Source organism: Acyrthosiphon pisum, chromosome A1, assembly GCF_005508785.2.
Source record: "Acyrthosiphon pisum isolate AL4f chromosome A1, pea_aphid_22Mar2018_4r6ur, whole genome shotgun sequence".
In the NCBI taxonomy this organism is placed as follows: Eukaryota; Metazoa; Arthropoda; class Insecta; order Hemiptera; family Aphididae; genus Acyrthosiphon; species Acyrthosiphon pisum.
The window spans coordinates 99,918,453-99,936,854 of NC_042494.1; the positions used below are offsets into that span (position 1 = coordinate 99,918,453).

Below are 18,402 nucleotides of genomic sequence, written 5' to 3' on the forward strand. Positions count from 1 at the left end.
TACTATGAATTGTCGTCATTTCCTAAATTGTCAACAATTCCGGTAACATATGTACTTATACAGTAATACCCACTTCCAGTTCCAGTAATCTAGTTTACATTTTTTCATAGAAGTAATGAATACTATTGTAAGATCCAGCCTTAAAAAATATTTAATTTTATGAGTATTACGTGTATGCCGGATGCCCTATACAAATACAAAATTATCATAATATACTATACATAGGTAAGTAATTTCTCGGTGGATAAATGTAATCAAACTTAACATTTTTTTTTTAGATTGGCTATCTACAGATAAACTCGCCAAAAATAAACATTGCATAAATAGGTAATAACTTTTGTATCATGATAATTAATTACCTATTTATTTTTACTTTTTGTTGGTTTTCATGTTGCATACGAGTTACTAGTATGTATTTTTAATCCAGCATTGTAAAAGTTACAAGTTAATTAGAAAATAAAACTAACTCAACTTAGTTGAAAATCAGTTAATTTTTTTTCTCATACAAAATTTATAATTATACCTAGGTACCTTTTTTTTTAAAGCTAACAAATAACATAGTAATTCAATGAATGTCTTATAATTTTTGAATTAATGTATGTATTAAAATTAATAACTGTAGGTACTTATATATTTTACATTAACTTAAACAACAAAATAACTAAATAATTTTTATGTATTTGTTTACATAATAGTCTACAACTATATTAAATGTTGTAATAATCAAATTCACTATTAGAATATAATTAATTGGCAACACTACACAGTTCACAGCTCCACAGAAAGCAATTTAAAAACAAGATTGTGAAAAATAATTTTCGACCACATTGTGACACAGTGTACAGACCTAATCTAACCTATCAGTCTATGACTTTATGTCCACAGTCCACTATTAAAATCTATACGTAAACATGTTGTACATCTGTACATACAGTCTTTGGAAGAGAATTTCAAATTTTGTTGCCTGCTGATTAGGTACAGGTCGTACATGTCGGGTTATTATTACTTTTTTTAGATTCTGAACGGAGCGATGAATGTATTAATATTACAATGGTGTGTGTTTTTTTTCTGCTTCGATTTTCAATTTCAGTATTTTGTTCAATGGAAAGTGAACATTGTTGTTGCATTGAGGAGGTCAAATTTTAAAATTCTCAATTGTTTTCAAAAGCGCAGGGAAAAACAACATAACAATTAAGGAAAAACAGGAATTTTTACACAAAATCGGTTTTCTACAAAATCGATTTTTGCTTTTGGTGTAACTCTAAAACAAATGAATGAATATATTTTACTGGTTGTTTATATTTGCATTTTCTATACACTTTAAAATGTTCAAAATATTTTGATTTTTTTTGGAACATTTTGAGTTTCCAATTTCATTAGTCTTTTTTTCTATGAATGTCAATTAAACTTTATTTGTTGAGTAAAAATGCTTGAAAATTTGATATAAGGCTCCTACTATATTGTTACAATGATATTTGAAAAAATATTAAAAATCCTTAGTCACAGTTTTTTTTTATAAGCATTTTAAGTTTAAATCTTGAAAAATACGGAAATATCACGAAAATTAGCAAATTATTTTGAGTTGAGAATACTTAAAAATTTTCTTTTTTAAATCTAATATTTGAAAATGTAATACAAGTTTATTCATAAGTTTGTCTACATTTATCAAAAAAAAAAGTGTCTACAAGCAATTCAAATTAAATTTTTATGAGCGTTTGAAGTTTATTTTTTTACATCATTGGATATCTACCTGATTTCTCATGTAGTAATTTTCTTATTTTGTTGTAATTCAAAACCGAATAACTAATATATGAAAATTTTACTGAATGTTTATATTTTCATTTTATATACACCATAACATTTTGAAAATATTTTGACTTTTTTTTGAGATGTTTACGGCCATTGTCAGTTTTCAATTTTTTTAGTATTTTTTTATATAAATATACAATAATAATACAATATTATTTATTGGGTAAAAAAACGTGAAAATTTAATGCAAGGCTTCTGATATATTCTTACAATATCAGTTGAAAAATATTAAAAATACATAGGCACCATTTTTTTTTTATAAGCATTTAAAGTCCAAATTTTGACAAAATTGATCAAACTTTAAATTTTATAATTATTTTATAGTTAAAAATGTATAAAATGTTCAACTTTTATAGCTAATGATTGAAAATTTAAAACAAAGTTCCGCGTAAATAGGTTCTATATAAATTACTTTAAATTATTCACAGTAATATCATCAAATATATTTAGTAGTTAGTACCTATATTTTTATTAGTCATAGGCTGACTGACCACTTTTGCTCAAAATCGTTTTTCTTATACAATGATATTATATCATTGAATTCAAATTTAACACCATCCATTACAGTGATCCACCTGTAACCTTCTGTACAGCAGAGCGACATCCACTTACCTACCTTCTTTTTTGTTGTAATTTAAAAATGAATAACTGTAGAGACTGTGTACTTGTGGGTACTTGCCCTCCTTTTTTATAAAATTAATTTTTACAAAATTAAATATATTTTTAATATGCAGTTTGGGAATAAAATTAACTTAACGTGACTATAAAATAAATTAAATCATAAGTTACTGAATAACATTAAAAAGATGTAACTCGTTAAGTTAGAAGTTACTTTTACAAAAAAAAAGTAACTCATTTTTTAACCTAGTTAAAACTTAAAAGTAACTTAACTTTAACTTTTTAGCTCGTTAATGCCTAGACTAATCTGTATATTTGTGCATATTATTATACATTATTTTTTATAATACATAAATCGATTTATAGTTTATACACAAATGTTTCTGCATAATAATGTTACAATTTGCAATGTACTTATGGTCCCAGATTAAAAAAAGTTAAAAAAAATAAATACTACATTAATACCTATTTACTTTACGCTGACACGTTTGTTAGGATAAAGTGTTTCTCTGAATAACTATCTTTGCATGCTAGAGGACGACTTTTTATGCATCAATGAAACCGGCTAATACTACAAACAGCTGTATTAGTAAAATAATAATAAAATATATAAACACATTTTTACTTCATTATATAAATATATATATATATATATAGAGTATAATATTATAAGTTACAATCAAAGACCGTTATTATAATAATAATTACAATGGGGCATAGTATGTTATGTATAGGTAAAACGGAATAAAAATAAGGTAACATTACGTAACTATAAATAAAACATAATATTTTAATAAAAATTACAAAGACGTTGTGCGTATTATAATTTATGCTTAAAATATTATTTTATTTATTATCTTATAATAATATAATATTAAAAAATGAATGAAAAATTCGTATATGGTAGATACTTAAAAATTAAATATTAAATGGATACACTTATTTATTTACAAAAAAAAAAAGTTGTCACATTATAATTAAGTTATAAACTTACAAATAATTTTTTTTCCAAAAATAAATATTTTGTATCCAGAAGAACAGTTATTTAGTACACTCACGACGGACATGGTTCAGCGTTGATTCAACAGTAGTTTAAAGCAATATCTGTACATTAAGATAAAAAGTCCAACTTACAGTTTTATCCTTAAACATAATAATTTATCAACAAAACTGCACGGATGATTGGGGGGGGGGGGGGGGGGGGTGACCTGTGTCAGCCTGGTCAAGACAATGTAGCCGGGTTCCTAACCAAAATACATTAAGTCTAAATGAATAATTTGACAATATAAAATATTATAAGCACGAAAATACAAATGAGTTAAAATATCTAAATTATTAGGTAGTATTAGATAGGCAACAGACCAACAAAGAATGCGCGTATTTTCCAAACATACTATAGTATAAAATGACGTAGAAATATCCGAAGTTGGGAAAAATATTGTGTGCTTACACGTCAAGCGTATTGACCCATAGTACTATTAATTACTAGTCACACATTTTAAATTTTAGAAAATAATATCATCGAGTATTTTGTAATTGACCAATTAATTTGTTACAATCTCCCAGTATCTAATTGAGATTATAAGAGGACAATTTTAACTAAGTTTGTGGGCATGGCTAACATTTTATTTGAAAAATAGTCAAATATTGAAACTATTTTTATAGCTTCACTCATTTTGATATATTTTTTGTATCTACACGACTTTCACTATCACCGCTCTCAGTTTATCTTCAAACTAATAGTTACTTAACTATATACAAGCCTTGTCAATGATTACAACGCTCAAAAATCAAATTTTAAATAAAAGTAACGATGAGGAAATTTAATATTTGTATAAAAAATGCAAGGATCCAACAAAAAAAATTAATGATTCTTGGGATATTTTGAAAATAAACGCATTTGAAAGATAATATTTAAAAGTCATATTTTTATCATTTTAAATTAAATAAAAATTTTAATTAACTTCAAATAAATTAAGTACGAAAATATGTTCTTACATAAATGAAATTGCATGCACATTATTTGATAACAACACGAGGTAGGTTGGGCCCCTAAACAAAAATCCTACCTAGGCCTTATTTAGTGGCCAGCCCGATACTGGGGGGGGGGGGGGGACTAACCCATTTAGCCCACCACGGGCAACGTGGTTTGAAATAGAAATATTTCTATTAATATATGTATCCATCGTACTTACTTTATTTGTGCACTTCACTGAATATGTATATCCGATGGAGTGGTTAGCGGTAATCGACCGCTAGTCTAAGTCTTTATCGTTGCCGTTTGGGAGAGCCAAAGAGAGCAGACCGCTTACTGCGGAAAAAAAAATTTAAATTAAATAACTGTACTGGGACAGATGGTATTTTATTTTAGACGATAGAAATTAAGAAGCGAAATTCTTGTCGATTTTAAGATAAAGATCTTATACGACCTTGAAACCCAAATACAAAGTTTGAAGTTCTTTGTTACGCACTTCCGAGGGTATAACTTATCCTCAACAATAACGACTATTTTTTTATATCAACCAGTGGCGTATTTAGGAATTGGGGAGGAGATAAGGTATTGAATCACAAACTTGGAAGTGGAGGGCTTCGCCTCCCACTCAACCCTCTAGGGTTTTTGATATTTTTTCTATTATATTCTGTATAGCTGCAGTGGTCCTCAAACTCGTTTGTTCGTAAAGCCATAATTGCTGATGTATATCTTCAAAACTTTTCAACTTTTTATATACATTTTTTTTAAAGTTATTTTATTGTTCTATCAACTAACATACAAAATCAAATCAGAAATGTACAAATTATTTGTGTTAAATTGATAATAAAAAAATTAGAAATAATTAGCATTTTTGAAAGAAAATCACGTATAGCTCCAAATAACACCTTACTTCAACGAGCTTAGATGAGGAATGTACTCACAAATAGGTAAAGTTTAAGAAAACAAAATGTTTACGTTATTCTAGATATTATTCTGTAGAATAACGAAATACAAATAAAATCTGTAGTTAATATTGCGTTATTTGGAATTATACACAATTTCAGAAAATACAGAAACAGCTAGTATTAAGGGCCATCGCGTGTTATTACGAGTTCGAATGCAATAGCAATATCGTATTCGCAAAATGATTCTGAGCTGAGCGTTTGAAGTTTACTATGTACGATGATTATTGTACAGATTTTACAGGATGCTTATAAAGTTATAAAGTTATAATAGTCGTGTTTATGTGATTATTTTTATAGAAATGCACTTCAAAAGAACTTCAATATTTAATTATTCTTACTTCAAAAGTTCAAATTTTTGGAACATTTCATTTGCATGAAAATATAAGTGGTCACGTAGATAAATAGAAAATGTTTTTAGTCCATCTTCATCATTATTTTTATAGGTAGCCAGGTAGCTAATAATATAATATACGTCCGAGATACGACAAATTTGTGCATTTAGGTATTTAATCATAATATACGTACTTATCAACAACGAGCTGAATATGATGATTAGCAGGATGCAATGTGAGTCGATGAGCAGTCCGAATGTGATGTTGGCCATCAGTGATCCAAGGCGTCCGAACGTCGCTGAAGCCGCGGCTGCCATTACTCTGCGCACACACCAAATCGTATATTATTACTCAGTAGGTGTGGTTTTATATGACTTAATCATTCGATTGTTACATATAGCCCATAGGTAAATGGCACAGGTGGAGTTTTGATAGAAAGGGAGCTAGAGTTTTCAACAAACAGTGACCTTTGCGACAGTTGCGTACATAGAACTTAATTTTGGTGAGTGGGGGAGGGGTATTTATTGGTGTTGATTATTGACCAAATAAATCGGTAAAGCACGATTGAGCATATTATACCTTTTTTGCAACACGATTGCAGAGCATAGAATATTTTATGCGCCATTGTTGCATTATGATATTTTTTTAATTCGTACCATATTTTGAATTATTATAATTTATTATTTAAATAAATATTTTTTGTATAATTATATGGTCTAAAATTGAAAATTGCAACGTTTTCGAGATTTTTATGCATTATTCAAAAAAGGTGTTTTATGCTCAATTGTGTCGTAGCCAAAAAAATATATCTCATAAAAATTAATTCTTCCTGAAAATTTGGATGGGGGAGGGGGTTAACCTCTCGTAAGATATAATATAAATTTATGATGGCGGTGGGTCTTAACCATATGAATTAATGTATATCTTAATATTCATGGTCTTACCTCATGTTGGTGGGGAACAGATCGACCATGATGCACAGCAATACGCTGATTCCCAGTCCGCTGAACGCTTCGAACAGGCAAGACAGAATGAGGTTTTGCATAGCGTTTTTCACGAAGTACAGAGCGGCGGCCACAATTCCGGACACGAATAAGCACATCACTATAAATTGGATAGTTTACGATATTATTATTGTTATTGTAATTTTCATTATTGCCCCATTCAATTACCCAAAATATTACCGGACTAATAAATTCCAACATAATATTATGTTCATGTGTTCACCCCTTTTATAAAATAAAGTGCCAACCGTTCTAAATGCCATTCATTTTCCCCTTTCCGTAAGTTATTTGGTCGGTGATGAATCCACATGACTGTTTATGGTATAAAGTCGCGGTAAACTAACTATCGAATAATGTATGAACAATTTATCTTTACTTCAAAATCAAATTATTGTGTTAAATTAGAATAATACATCTGACCAAAATATTTTTAATTGTTTCATACGTATACAGTATTCATCTGCAAGTTAAATGTGGCGAGTTTATGGTGTTTTGTAATAATATTGATTCCGAGTTAACTATCCGAGTCCGAATCCCTTGGACCCCTACCCCCACTGTAAATACGCCACTGAGGGTTCCGTTGTACAGCATCAAGATGTACCAGCACGGTAGTACCTACCTCCACGCCAGTACGTCACACTAGCTACTATTGGCACCATTACATTTGAATTTGTGTTTTAAACTTTTATACCAATGAATGGAAATTGTCTGAATTAAATAAATCGCTCAGTATCTGGATCGTCGGAAGAGTAGTACGCAAGTACACAGCACTCGAATAAGCAGTTAACATTTTACACTCGGAAATTAATTTTTTTCCGGGCTTACCGGTAACTGAATTCGCAAAACGAATATTAATTATTAAAGTGATTTCTTGAATGACGGGATCAACAAATTGCCCACGACGGTATTCGATTATTTCATCGGCCAGTATTCGCGTAGTTCTATAATATATTATATATATATATAATATCATACAGCAACCGAAATTATAAGTTATTTCGTATTTGGATCCAGCCATCCGGGGAAGACCGGAAATTAAAAAACATCCTTCAAAATACACTACCGGTATCCTGACTGAATTTTGTGCTTGTGTGTGTGTAGTTTTGTACAGTCAAGTGCAAGTATGTATAATACAACTGTGGTTGAAAATTTCTATTTCGAAATAATGTTTTTGTATTGAAATATATTTATAATTATTAATCTACAATTATTAAAAAAAATATATAGATAAAAATATGTGTTAATATGAAATTTTTATCGTTAGAGCTGATGACTTGGATATTGTTGTATTATTTTCCACATAATTATGATTTAATTGCATTACCTATTATTCTATGCAATCATATAATATATTATGTACAGTAAAAATAAAAATAAATGTAATTAATATTAATTTGTAAAGTACTATTAGGTATAGTTCAACATTTGTTTGGTTATTTTTTTACAATATTCCTATAAATAGAAATTCTTTGAAGTGTTTACACATTTTTTTCACGTAGGTACTAGGTACTATATTCTTAATAATCTTACAATATCGTAGTAATTTAGGTCTTAGAACATTTAAATAAATTAAAGCTGTAGCAGATAGAAACACATTTTCCTAAGATTTTTTTAGATTTTTTTCAATTATTTTTATTTATATAAGTTAGATTTTTTCAATTATTTTTTATTTATATCAGTCTAATACCTAATGTATGGCATTTGATTCCGCTTATCCAAGCACTAATTATATATTTTTTTCCGAAAACTATTTAAAAATCGTATGAACTTGTTGGAAGTTGGAACTATAAATAAACTTTAGTCGGTTACGTAGGTATCCGCATTACTATAATGTATGGCCTATTTGTGTGTGTGTGTGTGTTTGTATTTTGTGTAATTCATTGAGAATTGAACTGTACGTCTGTACCTATACGTAATATAATATTACCTGCGAAATTATGTAAACTGTAAATGTACACTGTGCAGTGTAGGTACTTAAAATTAATACTGACTAATGTTTTTGTTTTATTTTAATTAATAAAAAATTACAATATTTGTGAAATTTTATTTAAATAAAAAGGGTGAATAAGTTTATGATTTATTTTCCTAACTTAAAGTACCTATATTGTTCAAAAAAAGAGTGAAATTCAAAAACAGGGCCTGGTACCTTTGTGCATGCATAGTGAGTAGAGTATAGTGTTGTAATGTTACCTAAGAAGAACTTGGCGCCAAGCCGGTGCACGCAGAGGGGCATCCACAGTGACGTGGGTATGCACGCTATGCCGATCCACAGGGTGTGGGTGTATACAGATTCGCCGACCGCCGACCCGCACAAGTCTGCCTTGTTCAGCGCTCCGTCGTGTTCTATGTACACGGACGACACTTGGCATACGGACACGTCCACGCCGGGCTGCTGGCGTTCGAATGTCTCGAACCTGTTGAACAGCTCCGGGAACCACATCATCAGCGTGTAGTAACTGCAACGATAAGGCATTATTAAGACACCGGGCGTCACTATACGTCAGCTGTAGTACAGGTTTAGAATTTGTGGCGCAAGGGACTTTCGTATACTAAAAGAACTATCAGATATATATTTCAAAAATAAAAAGTGGCCACTTATCACCCAAATTAAATTAGTAAGTACCTAGATAAATGTTGTGTCACACCATATTATATACAGTCAATCGTAATCTATAAATAACCTAGAATATATATATATATTGATCATAAATATTTCTTCTTGATCGACTACCCATATGGTTATATACTTATATCACAAACTAACAAGTTAATGAAAAAATTGAGGACTTTGACTATTAAAAATATAATACTAAATTACGTGATTTCCAATTAAGAGTATAAAATTACGCATAAAAACATCGAAGCATATTTCCTACAATTCTAAATGTCAAAATATATGCATATATGTATAGGCGTTTGTGCATTACTTTAACAACTAAGTTTTAAATCGTATTTTGTACTTTTCTAAATTAACATAATATAATAAAATCAACCAGAAGAAAATAACAAAAGTATACAAATGTTTAAAAATTCTTCCAAATTATCTATTCTGACCTAGCTGTTTACATAGGTACTATACAAGTATTTGACTGCAGTTTATCATTTAATTGTTATTTAAATTATCATCAATAAATATTCATCAATTATAAATTATAATTTTGTTTATATATAAACATTTTCGATTTTCGATAAGAATGCATCTATATTGCTACAACAATATGATGTATTAAAATGCACACAATGTTAATTAACACTTAAACTCGAAAGAATAAACGAAATAAAATAAAATGTATTTTGTACCCTATAATTACCAAGTGATATATAGTGATATATTATATGGCATAACTACAATCGAGTCATACTTAGGTTAAGTGTTTGAGTATCGTAACGAGTGCAGCTTACCTGGACGTCAGCCCGAACTGTATGAGACATGTGAGCAATGTATTCTTCAGGTGTGGTGGTTTGAACATCTCTTTAGTCTGGTACCACACCTCGTTTAGCAGATTCTTGAGGTCCTTTGGCGTCTTTACCGTCTTCATGCTGCGTAACGAACGCTTTGACTGTATGCTGATCACACTGCATCGGACCTCGTTCTCGATGAGACTTCGCACCTAAGACATGAGTGTACAAATCGCCAACGGGTTAGTGGGACCAGTGTGATATAGTCCTACGATAAATATCAAAAATGGACAGAACCATTCAAATTCGACTAAAGTGATTTGATGATGAAGCCGGAAATCGGAACCTTAATAGACCCAGGATCCTGCCAATTTTCTATGAAGGTCTCGCGAGGGAGGACCCGAGAAAATTTTTTTAAATTAAATATTTATTTACACCAATATGAAGTTTAAACGCACGGGATTTGTTTAATTTAATATTCTAATTACCATATATATGCGTTTAAACGCTACAGAACAAACGCTTAGGAGACCCGGGCCTTGAAGTCATGTTATATTTTAACGTAATACGTGAGGTGAAACAAATTAAGTCAAGTGCATTAACTCTGCATGTACCGGCGACGTACCTCTATAACGTGGATCTTGTGTTTTTTATTTGGAAACATATATGTAACCTATATAGAGAGAAAAAAACATTTTCCTCAGAAATAAACGTAGACGTGACTAACATCCCTAATAATAAAAAGTATTTGAAAGGTTCATAAATCATAATGTATATGTTTGAGCAAGTTGTAGGAAATCTTCCACTTGGACGTGAATGCAGTGTATCCGCAAGTGCAATATGTAACCATGCGGTCCATGCACTATATTGCAGCGCTCTGACCAATATATGCACACATGCATTTCGCAAAGACTCGTTATTTGGTAGGCAAAGGGTACTCACACCCGGATACGTCACTATACGTCAGTGACATGGCTTCGTCCATAGTTATCTATTATATTAATAAGGTGGCGTAACGTACGGGATAAGCTTCTCCCGGTTCACCCGTGTTCTCCGTGTAAATCCGTTTCAGACACACGAGCGCCTCGTCAAATTCACCGCACTCCAACAGGAACTTTGGGCTTTCTGGGAACCTTGTCAGCCACAGGGCTAACAGGATACTGGGTAACGAGCACAACGTGAGGAACAGATTCCATGACGAATACCGGAGTATGCCGATGGCGTAGTTGGCCGTCATCGGAATGATGCCCCAAGCAACCACTGCCGGCGAACATGATTAACAGTGGTTAGGTATTTTATTATTAAATTGTATGTATTATTATGGTTATTAGTTACTATATATTATGTTAAGTACAAACAAATTATAGGACCCAGAAAGTTACCTTGTTGTTAGGATATCATCCAAATGTTCTTTGATTATTATAATATAATACGTACGTGGTAGCAGTATGATGCCGACAGTCCAAAACATTTCCAGCCACGACAGCACTTTTTCTCTATAGATTTTCGGCTGAAATTCGCCCAAATACGAGAAACAAATTCCCAAGTATCCGGAAAGCCTAAAATAAAATATGTCACTAGTTACGATTGGTATCACAATAATTATTAAAAGTAAAAGTCTATAGACATTGTATACTCGTATAGTCCTATTATACATATTAATATAATATAGAATATTATAGAATAAATTAAGTCACTATAATTAATTTGGATCTGTTGGATACCGAGAGATTAAAGTGGGTGGGGGGCGAAGGGGGACTCAGTCACACTACCACCGACATTGGTTAAAAAGCGTCCCCTTTAACAAATTAGGATTAAAATTATTCTGGGTTAAACGTGGGATGAGTATGCTTACACAATCACTGTTTACATACATTAAATATATATTAGACCTTACACATAAAATTATAAATGGAACCCTTTAAACTATATGTCTATATTGAGACAGTAGCTCCCCTGGAATGTCTTCCCACTTTAAGTCCTATGGATACTTAATATTGTAGCTATATATTACACATTAGAATATATAAACCATTGATCATAATATTATAATAGCATACGTAGATGACAATATATAGTATCATCATACTCGTCAAAAGTAAAATAGTACTAATGTATAGTAATGTACCAACTATGTAATGTACATTTAGTATATTACTATATATTTTCTAGCAAGTATTTAAATACAAATACATATAAATACATTTGAAAATATTTACTTGTACATAAGAGCATTTGAAGGTTGGAAATTGTCGAAGTAAGTATTTATTTTGCATGTATAAAATTTAATTTACATATAATTCTAATTGAGTTGAGATAAAAAAAGACATCAGAATAATTCTGATAATATTATAATTTAGCATTAAAGTATAATATTATTACTAAGTATCAACTTTAAATTAAATTTTAAACATTTTTCAAATACTATTTAAGTATATTATAATTTATAACTATAGTATTAGTATTTAAATGCTCAATAGTAGGTATGTATATAAATAATTAGCATATATATCGGTATTATAATTCTTTAATGTTGTTTTGTACTTACCCAAAACCACTGAAGAAACGACAGAACAAAAACGGCCAAAAGAAAGTGAGGAAGCTCGAAAGCAGGCTGAAAAGGCCATCCACGAGTAGCGCTGCGATCAGAGCTTTCTTTCTACCGTGCATATCGGCCAGACATCCCCAAAAGTACGCTCCCAGGAGCATTCCTATATTTTAGGTACACATACATTATAGCACGCGAGAATTCTAAGAATTAATTTTAATTTTATTTAATTAATTCATTTCATTTCATTTATCAAGTGGCAGTTTTATAAGTAAAAACATAATTACACAATATATAACAAAGCTAGACTTAGAGATAATAACAAATAACCGATACAAAGTGAACATTTCTTTATATGTAATATTATTGAAATTTAATTTAGATTAGTTAAGATTGTTAAGTTATTAGTTAAAATAATAGTCAATATTTAGCCATATAGGTCATATAGGTCATATAGGCCATATTATAGCCTCTTTTTTTTTTTTTTTTTTTTTTTTTTTTTTTTTTTTTTTTTTAATCAAGAATTTATACAATCTATACTAAAAAAAAGTACAATAAGCATAAGGTATGTTTTTATTAAATTAAGTGTAATAGCTTGAGTGTCTTGAGGGAAGAAACAGTCCAGTGAAGGTACTTCGAAGGTAATTAACTCTAAAAAAAAATTAAACATAATATGGAAGAAAACACTGACTCATTTAAAAAGTAGTAAGTTAGTAATTGTTTTTACTATCACCTGGGTCATATAGGTATACCTAAGTCATATTACTAGGTGATTGTGAAACTTTAATTCTTCTTAAATAATAACTAAATATTTTGTTTCCAATACATCCTGAAACTAGTTGTATAGTGATCGAGGCGATTGGAAGTTTGTTTCAACTAAATTATTAAACCAAGGAACTATGATTAGTTATTGTTTGTTTATTTTAATTTTAAATCATTGTACATACTCAGTGTAATAATTAAAAAAAAAAAAAAATATAATAATTATTGCCTAATCAGTTTTAATTAAAGTTATAAATATGTGCAAATACATTTAACTTAATGTATAATTTTTAAAATTAACTGAAAACAGATATAATAGCTGATGTTTTAATTAGTTAAGTTATCTATTAGGTTAATTAGAAATTTAACGAACTAGTTAAGTTGAAAACCAAAAAAATTAAATTTTTCAACTACTTAGTTATCATTGTTTCCTATATGGTTATTATTCTGTATACTTACCCAATAGCGGGACGGCGTTCAACAGACCCTTGTCCGAAGAGCTGAGTTGGAAATCGCATTGCGCCGAAGGCAGGACGAAAGACACGACGCTTACAGATATGGCGCAGTTCATGTAGATGAGACCACATAGCGCCAACAAGAAGTAGTGGAATCGGCCGAATTCTATTGTGTGACAACGTAGATTGTCGACGAGATTTGGGATGAAAAAAAAAATCGAAAAATCTTCGCTTATAATTTAATTAATATAACTACCCACAGGTACCATAAGAGCGACGAGGGGGAAAATATGTATTACCTGCGCACGTTATGGCGTGCTCGAAAATTGAACCATTGTCTAAGAAATCCAAACCTATACATATAATAAATAATAAATTGTATGAGTTATAAATGGTATAACATGTTATAATATTATGTATGTATGGTGATAAATATAATACGTATGCATAGACCATCAAAGCAATTGAACACAATTAGTTTCGTAAAAATATCGTAATGATGTTTGTCAATATACTCGATAAATTCTCGTTAGATAAATTCTGGCAATTATAGCTTGTGCGTTAATTAAAAAGGTTTAAACTTGTAGCGACAGCATTGACTAAGATTTTACACTTTTTTTTCAACAATTTTAATTGAAAACCAAGGAGTAAACGTTAATTTTGTTATTCATTAAAGCGACGTCTGAAGTACATTAAATGACAATCTATTTTTTTTCATCTTCAATACACTTGTATTACTACTACTATGGCCTATACGTATATGAATAAAATATGATATACACTTTTTGACGCTTATAGCTATTAATGTGCCGTGCACTGAAGTAGGTTTATACTATAATAAATAATCTATCCTCTTTATAATTTATCGTCATGAACTTTCAAAACTTTTCAAAAAATTGCTAAAGTTTTTCATTTTAATATTCGATTGAAAACGAGGTAGTCTTAGCACTAATATTTTTTAATGCGTTTTTATATTTTATAAATTACCAAGGTACTAACTCAAAAAAAATACCTTCTATTAAAAACACAATAAAAGTTTAAATTTGTGATATCTGTTATCACGAATGCAATTGATTGTTATTGATTTGTATTATGAATGCACACAATCCAATGCTCAAATGTACCCAGCTGCGTTATTTTCACAATTTATTGAAAATAAATATAAATATAATAAATATTTGTTATTTTGAGTGAAGGCCATTATCGTACAAAAGATTTAAGTACACCGTATATACTTATACATTTGCATGGGATTTTACTAATCAAGTATTCAAGTATACTGTATAGAATATAGATAATATTATACATAATATGTATAGGTATACATTTACTTACAATTAACGTTAATTTTTACATAAACATATTAATATATAACAAAGGTGGGCAAGTCAATGAAAATAATTAACTTGAGTTGAGTTAAGTTAAGAGGACACAAGATCGATAAGTCAAAAGTTAACAGTTAACAAATTATAAGTTTAACTCGATAAGTTAAAAGTTAATATAGAAAAAAATATTAACTTAACTCAGTTTAAAAAAAGTTAATACCTATATTTTTTTTTAAATTAGTATGTAAATCATATAAAGAGTGAATGAGTCTTTCTAGTTTCTAATTTATAAATTTAAAAAAATAATTTTATTAAACTTTTATCATAATGTTCATTGTATACCATTTTACTTTTACTTTACTATTATTTAATAATTTAAACTATACTCATCTCAAATTAATAATTTAACAAATATATTTTTTTTATATCGTATAGCAATTGAATGTCATAATACATGAAGATGACTACATGACCTTCATATATATTAATATATTATAGTATATACATTAAAACGTACATTGTCAATTTGTAATTTAAAATTATTAATTTTATAAAACAATTATAATGCAACTCCCATAATATATAATTTACAACTTAATAAAATATATTAATATTTAATATACAAAAATTATGTTATCACTTATCAAGAAATATAACAGAAATGTTTGTGTTTATGTATTGGATTATTTTTTATTTTATACTAATATAGTAATAATTACGTATAAACGAAAAATGTTTAAATGTTTTTGATGGATTTTTTTAAAATCAACTGAGAAAAGCTAAGTTATTTCAACTGTAAAATAAACTAGTTAAGTTAAAATTTAAAAAAAATTAACTTTTTAACTTAACTTTAACTTTTTAACTAGCTAATGCCCACCTTTGATAAATATAATACATAATTATATTGGGTGATTATTATAATAGGCATTAAACATTCAACATTACAAAACAACAATTCTATATTTATTACTGTTATATTTTATAAGTTTTTTAGTTTTTTAAATGACAACATTTATTTATGGTTTCATATTCTGACGCACAATACTTTATTGAAAAGTGTGATATTATATAAAAATCGAATTTCATACAAGTTCGTTTTATAACTTAAAGTTTTGTTGAGCGGAGTAGATTGTTACATCCTTGTAAAATGTTGCCGTGCTACTTCATCTATCTATAAACTATTCAAAAATTTATGACAAATTAACTAGGTAGCTACTCGTTAAAAATTCAATTTGTGTATATAAAAATTCTAGGAAAATTATTTTGACTTCTGATCATTCAAAAAATATTTTTAAAATCGTCCATAATTTTCAAAATAATTATGTTTGCCGTTAAAGGAATTACTCTGTACGTTTAGTCACTTCTGTAACTTAATTCTATAACTTCTCAACTCAATCACAAATATTAAATAATTAACATATTATTTGAAGTATTTGTGTAAATATTAGATGTATTAAACCGATTGCCTTGTCACAATACTAATTAAATAATATTATACAATAATCATATTCAAACGAAATATTTTAAACTGAATACTGCATGAACGGTTTTCAAGTAGATACCTATTTGAAAAAATAAAGGATTTTGAATTATTACGTACGAGTATATAATAACAATAATATTACAAGATAATATAAGTGTTTCAAATCAATTGTGTAACAAATTTTTTCTATAATTATTCGTTATTATATTTGAATTTTAATAGGACTTACTATTATAATATAGGGTTTGTTAGGTCCAGGGTTCTTAACGTGGGCTTAATAAACACAAATGCATTATTATAGCTATATGAAATATTTTTAGCTGTTTTTTCAGATTATAGGTCAGTGATATTCTTACCTACTCTTTTAGTCAATATTTATCAGAGTTAACAGCTATATTATATAAATAATAAAACATCTCTGGTATGAGTGTATGACATGTTTCCTCTGTTATTCTCAAAACAATAAAATCAGTGCAAATATTTTTATGTACAAATTGGATTTTCTCATTTACGGACTTACTGCAAAGTGTAAGTTTGTTGGTATGAACAATGAGCCTATATTTTATAAGGAAGTTTAAGTTTATAAAACCAATATTGTCTCTTTCAATAAAAATATATATTATACGTACGTACTACGCGTAGGTTATTTAAAATTTAAAAATATTTTTCACTTGTATATTATATTTTACTCTACATAGGTACAGAGTTTTTTGCTGCCACCGAAACATGTCAAAACTGTATGCAATATCAAATAGGTTCTTATACTGAAAAACATTTGAAGGGTCTTTCAGATATTAAACATTGTGTAACCGCGAAATTACTGTGTTGAAAAAACGTCGTCGATATTGAATTACAAAAACTGCAATAACAATATATTGAGCTCAAGAGGATGCCTCAAGTTTCAATATCAAACAGAGAACAAATAGATTTGAAACGACAACTTATTTTACGGGGCGAGGTCGCGAAGATTATTATACGACTGAAATGATATTCATATAAAATAAACATTGTTATTTTGTAAAAACTGTTTAGCCTGACCAACAGCTGAGTATTGATTAATAAATAAATTGTATCAAATCAACTTCTAAAGTCTAAATAATACCTATTTTAATTGAAATTTAAATAATTTCGTTTTTGTTTTTTTTTTTTTATACAAAATATGTGATCTATTAGATTTTGGAATTGTAGTAAACGACAAAGTTAAATTTATACAAATTATAGTTTTCATCGATATTGATTATAGGTATGACTAATAAACAAGTATATTGAGGTTTTTAAACTTTAAAATTCTTGTAAAAATATTCGAATTCAAGTACAAGATTTGATATAAATTACATTTTAAAAGCACCATGCATAATATGGTTAGTTATTTTATTACAGAAATTATATTATGCAAGGTTAGGCTACATTTTGACGTTATTAAATACCTAAAGTACCCAATTACTGGCATTGGGTTACATGCAAATTTGTCTTATAGATTCTGAGTGGAACGATGAATGTATTGATTTTACAATGATGTGTGTTTTTTCTTTTTTTATTATAGATTCTGAGTGAAACGATGAATGTATTGATTTTACAATGATGTGTGTTTTTTTTTTATTTTTTATTTTTTTTGTGTCTGTTATCACCTTTTTAGGACAGTAAAAGTGCTTGTATTTTCTTCAACAGTACCTTTTTCTGATAGGAAGTGAATCTAGTTGGTACTTTGGGGGGTCAAAAGTAAAATTTTT

The 18,402-nt window shown here is 28.8% G+C and overlaps 1 protein-coding gene across 3 annotated transcripts in view; it reads right to left on the reverse strand.

Annotated features, from left to right (window-relative positions):
• Window positions 1-2,471: 2,471 nt before the first annotated feature.
• LOC100161467 (synaptic vesicle glycoprotein 2B) overlaps window positions 2,472-18,402 on the reverse strand; it is a 55,846-nt gene continuing 39,915 nt past the window's right edge. For 2 of the 3 annotated variants that reach the window (XM_001943677.5, XM_029487891.1), the window contains 11 exons: window positions 14,164-14,217; window positions 13,869-14,030; window positions 12,648-12,810; window positions 11,537-11,658; window positions 11,121-11,359; window positions 10,103-10,311; window positions 8,891-9,156; window positions 6,641-6,800; window positions 5,890-6,017; window positions 4,623-4,738; window positions 3,034-3,531 (listed from right to left, as the gene is read on the reverse strand). In XM_001943677.5, coding sequence (XP_001943712.1) covers window positions 4,683-4,738; window positions 5,890-6,017; window positions 6,641-6,800; window positions 8,891-9,156; window positions 10,103-10,311; window positions 11,121-11,359; window positions 11,537-11,658; window positions 12,648-12,810; window positions 13,869-14,030; window positions 14,164-14,217 — 1,559 coding nt within the window. In that variant the 3' untranslated portion in view covers window positions 3,034-3,531; window positions 4,623-4,682. Of the gene's footprint in view, window positions 3,571-4,622; window positions 4,739-5,889; window positions 6,018-6,640; window positions 6,801-8,890; window positions 9,157-10,102; window positions 10,312-11,120; window positions 11,360-11,536; window positions 11,659-12,647; window positions 12,811-13,868; window positions 14,031-14,163; window positions 14,218-18,402 lie in introns of all 3 variants that reach the window. The other variant, XM_016805796.2, reaches the window with a different exon arrangement.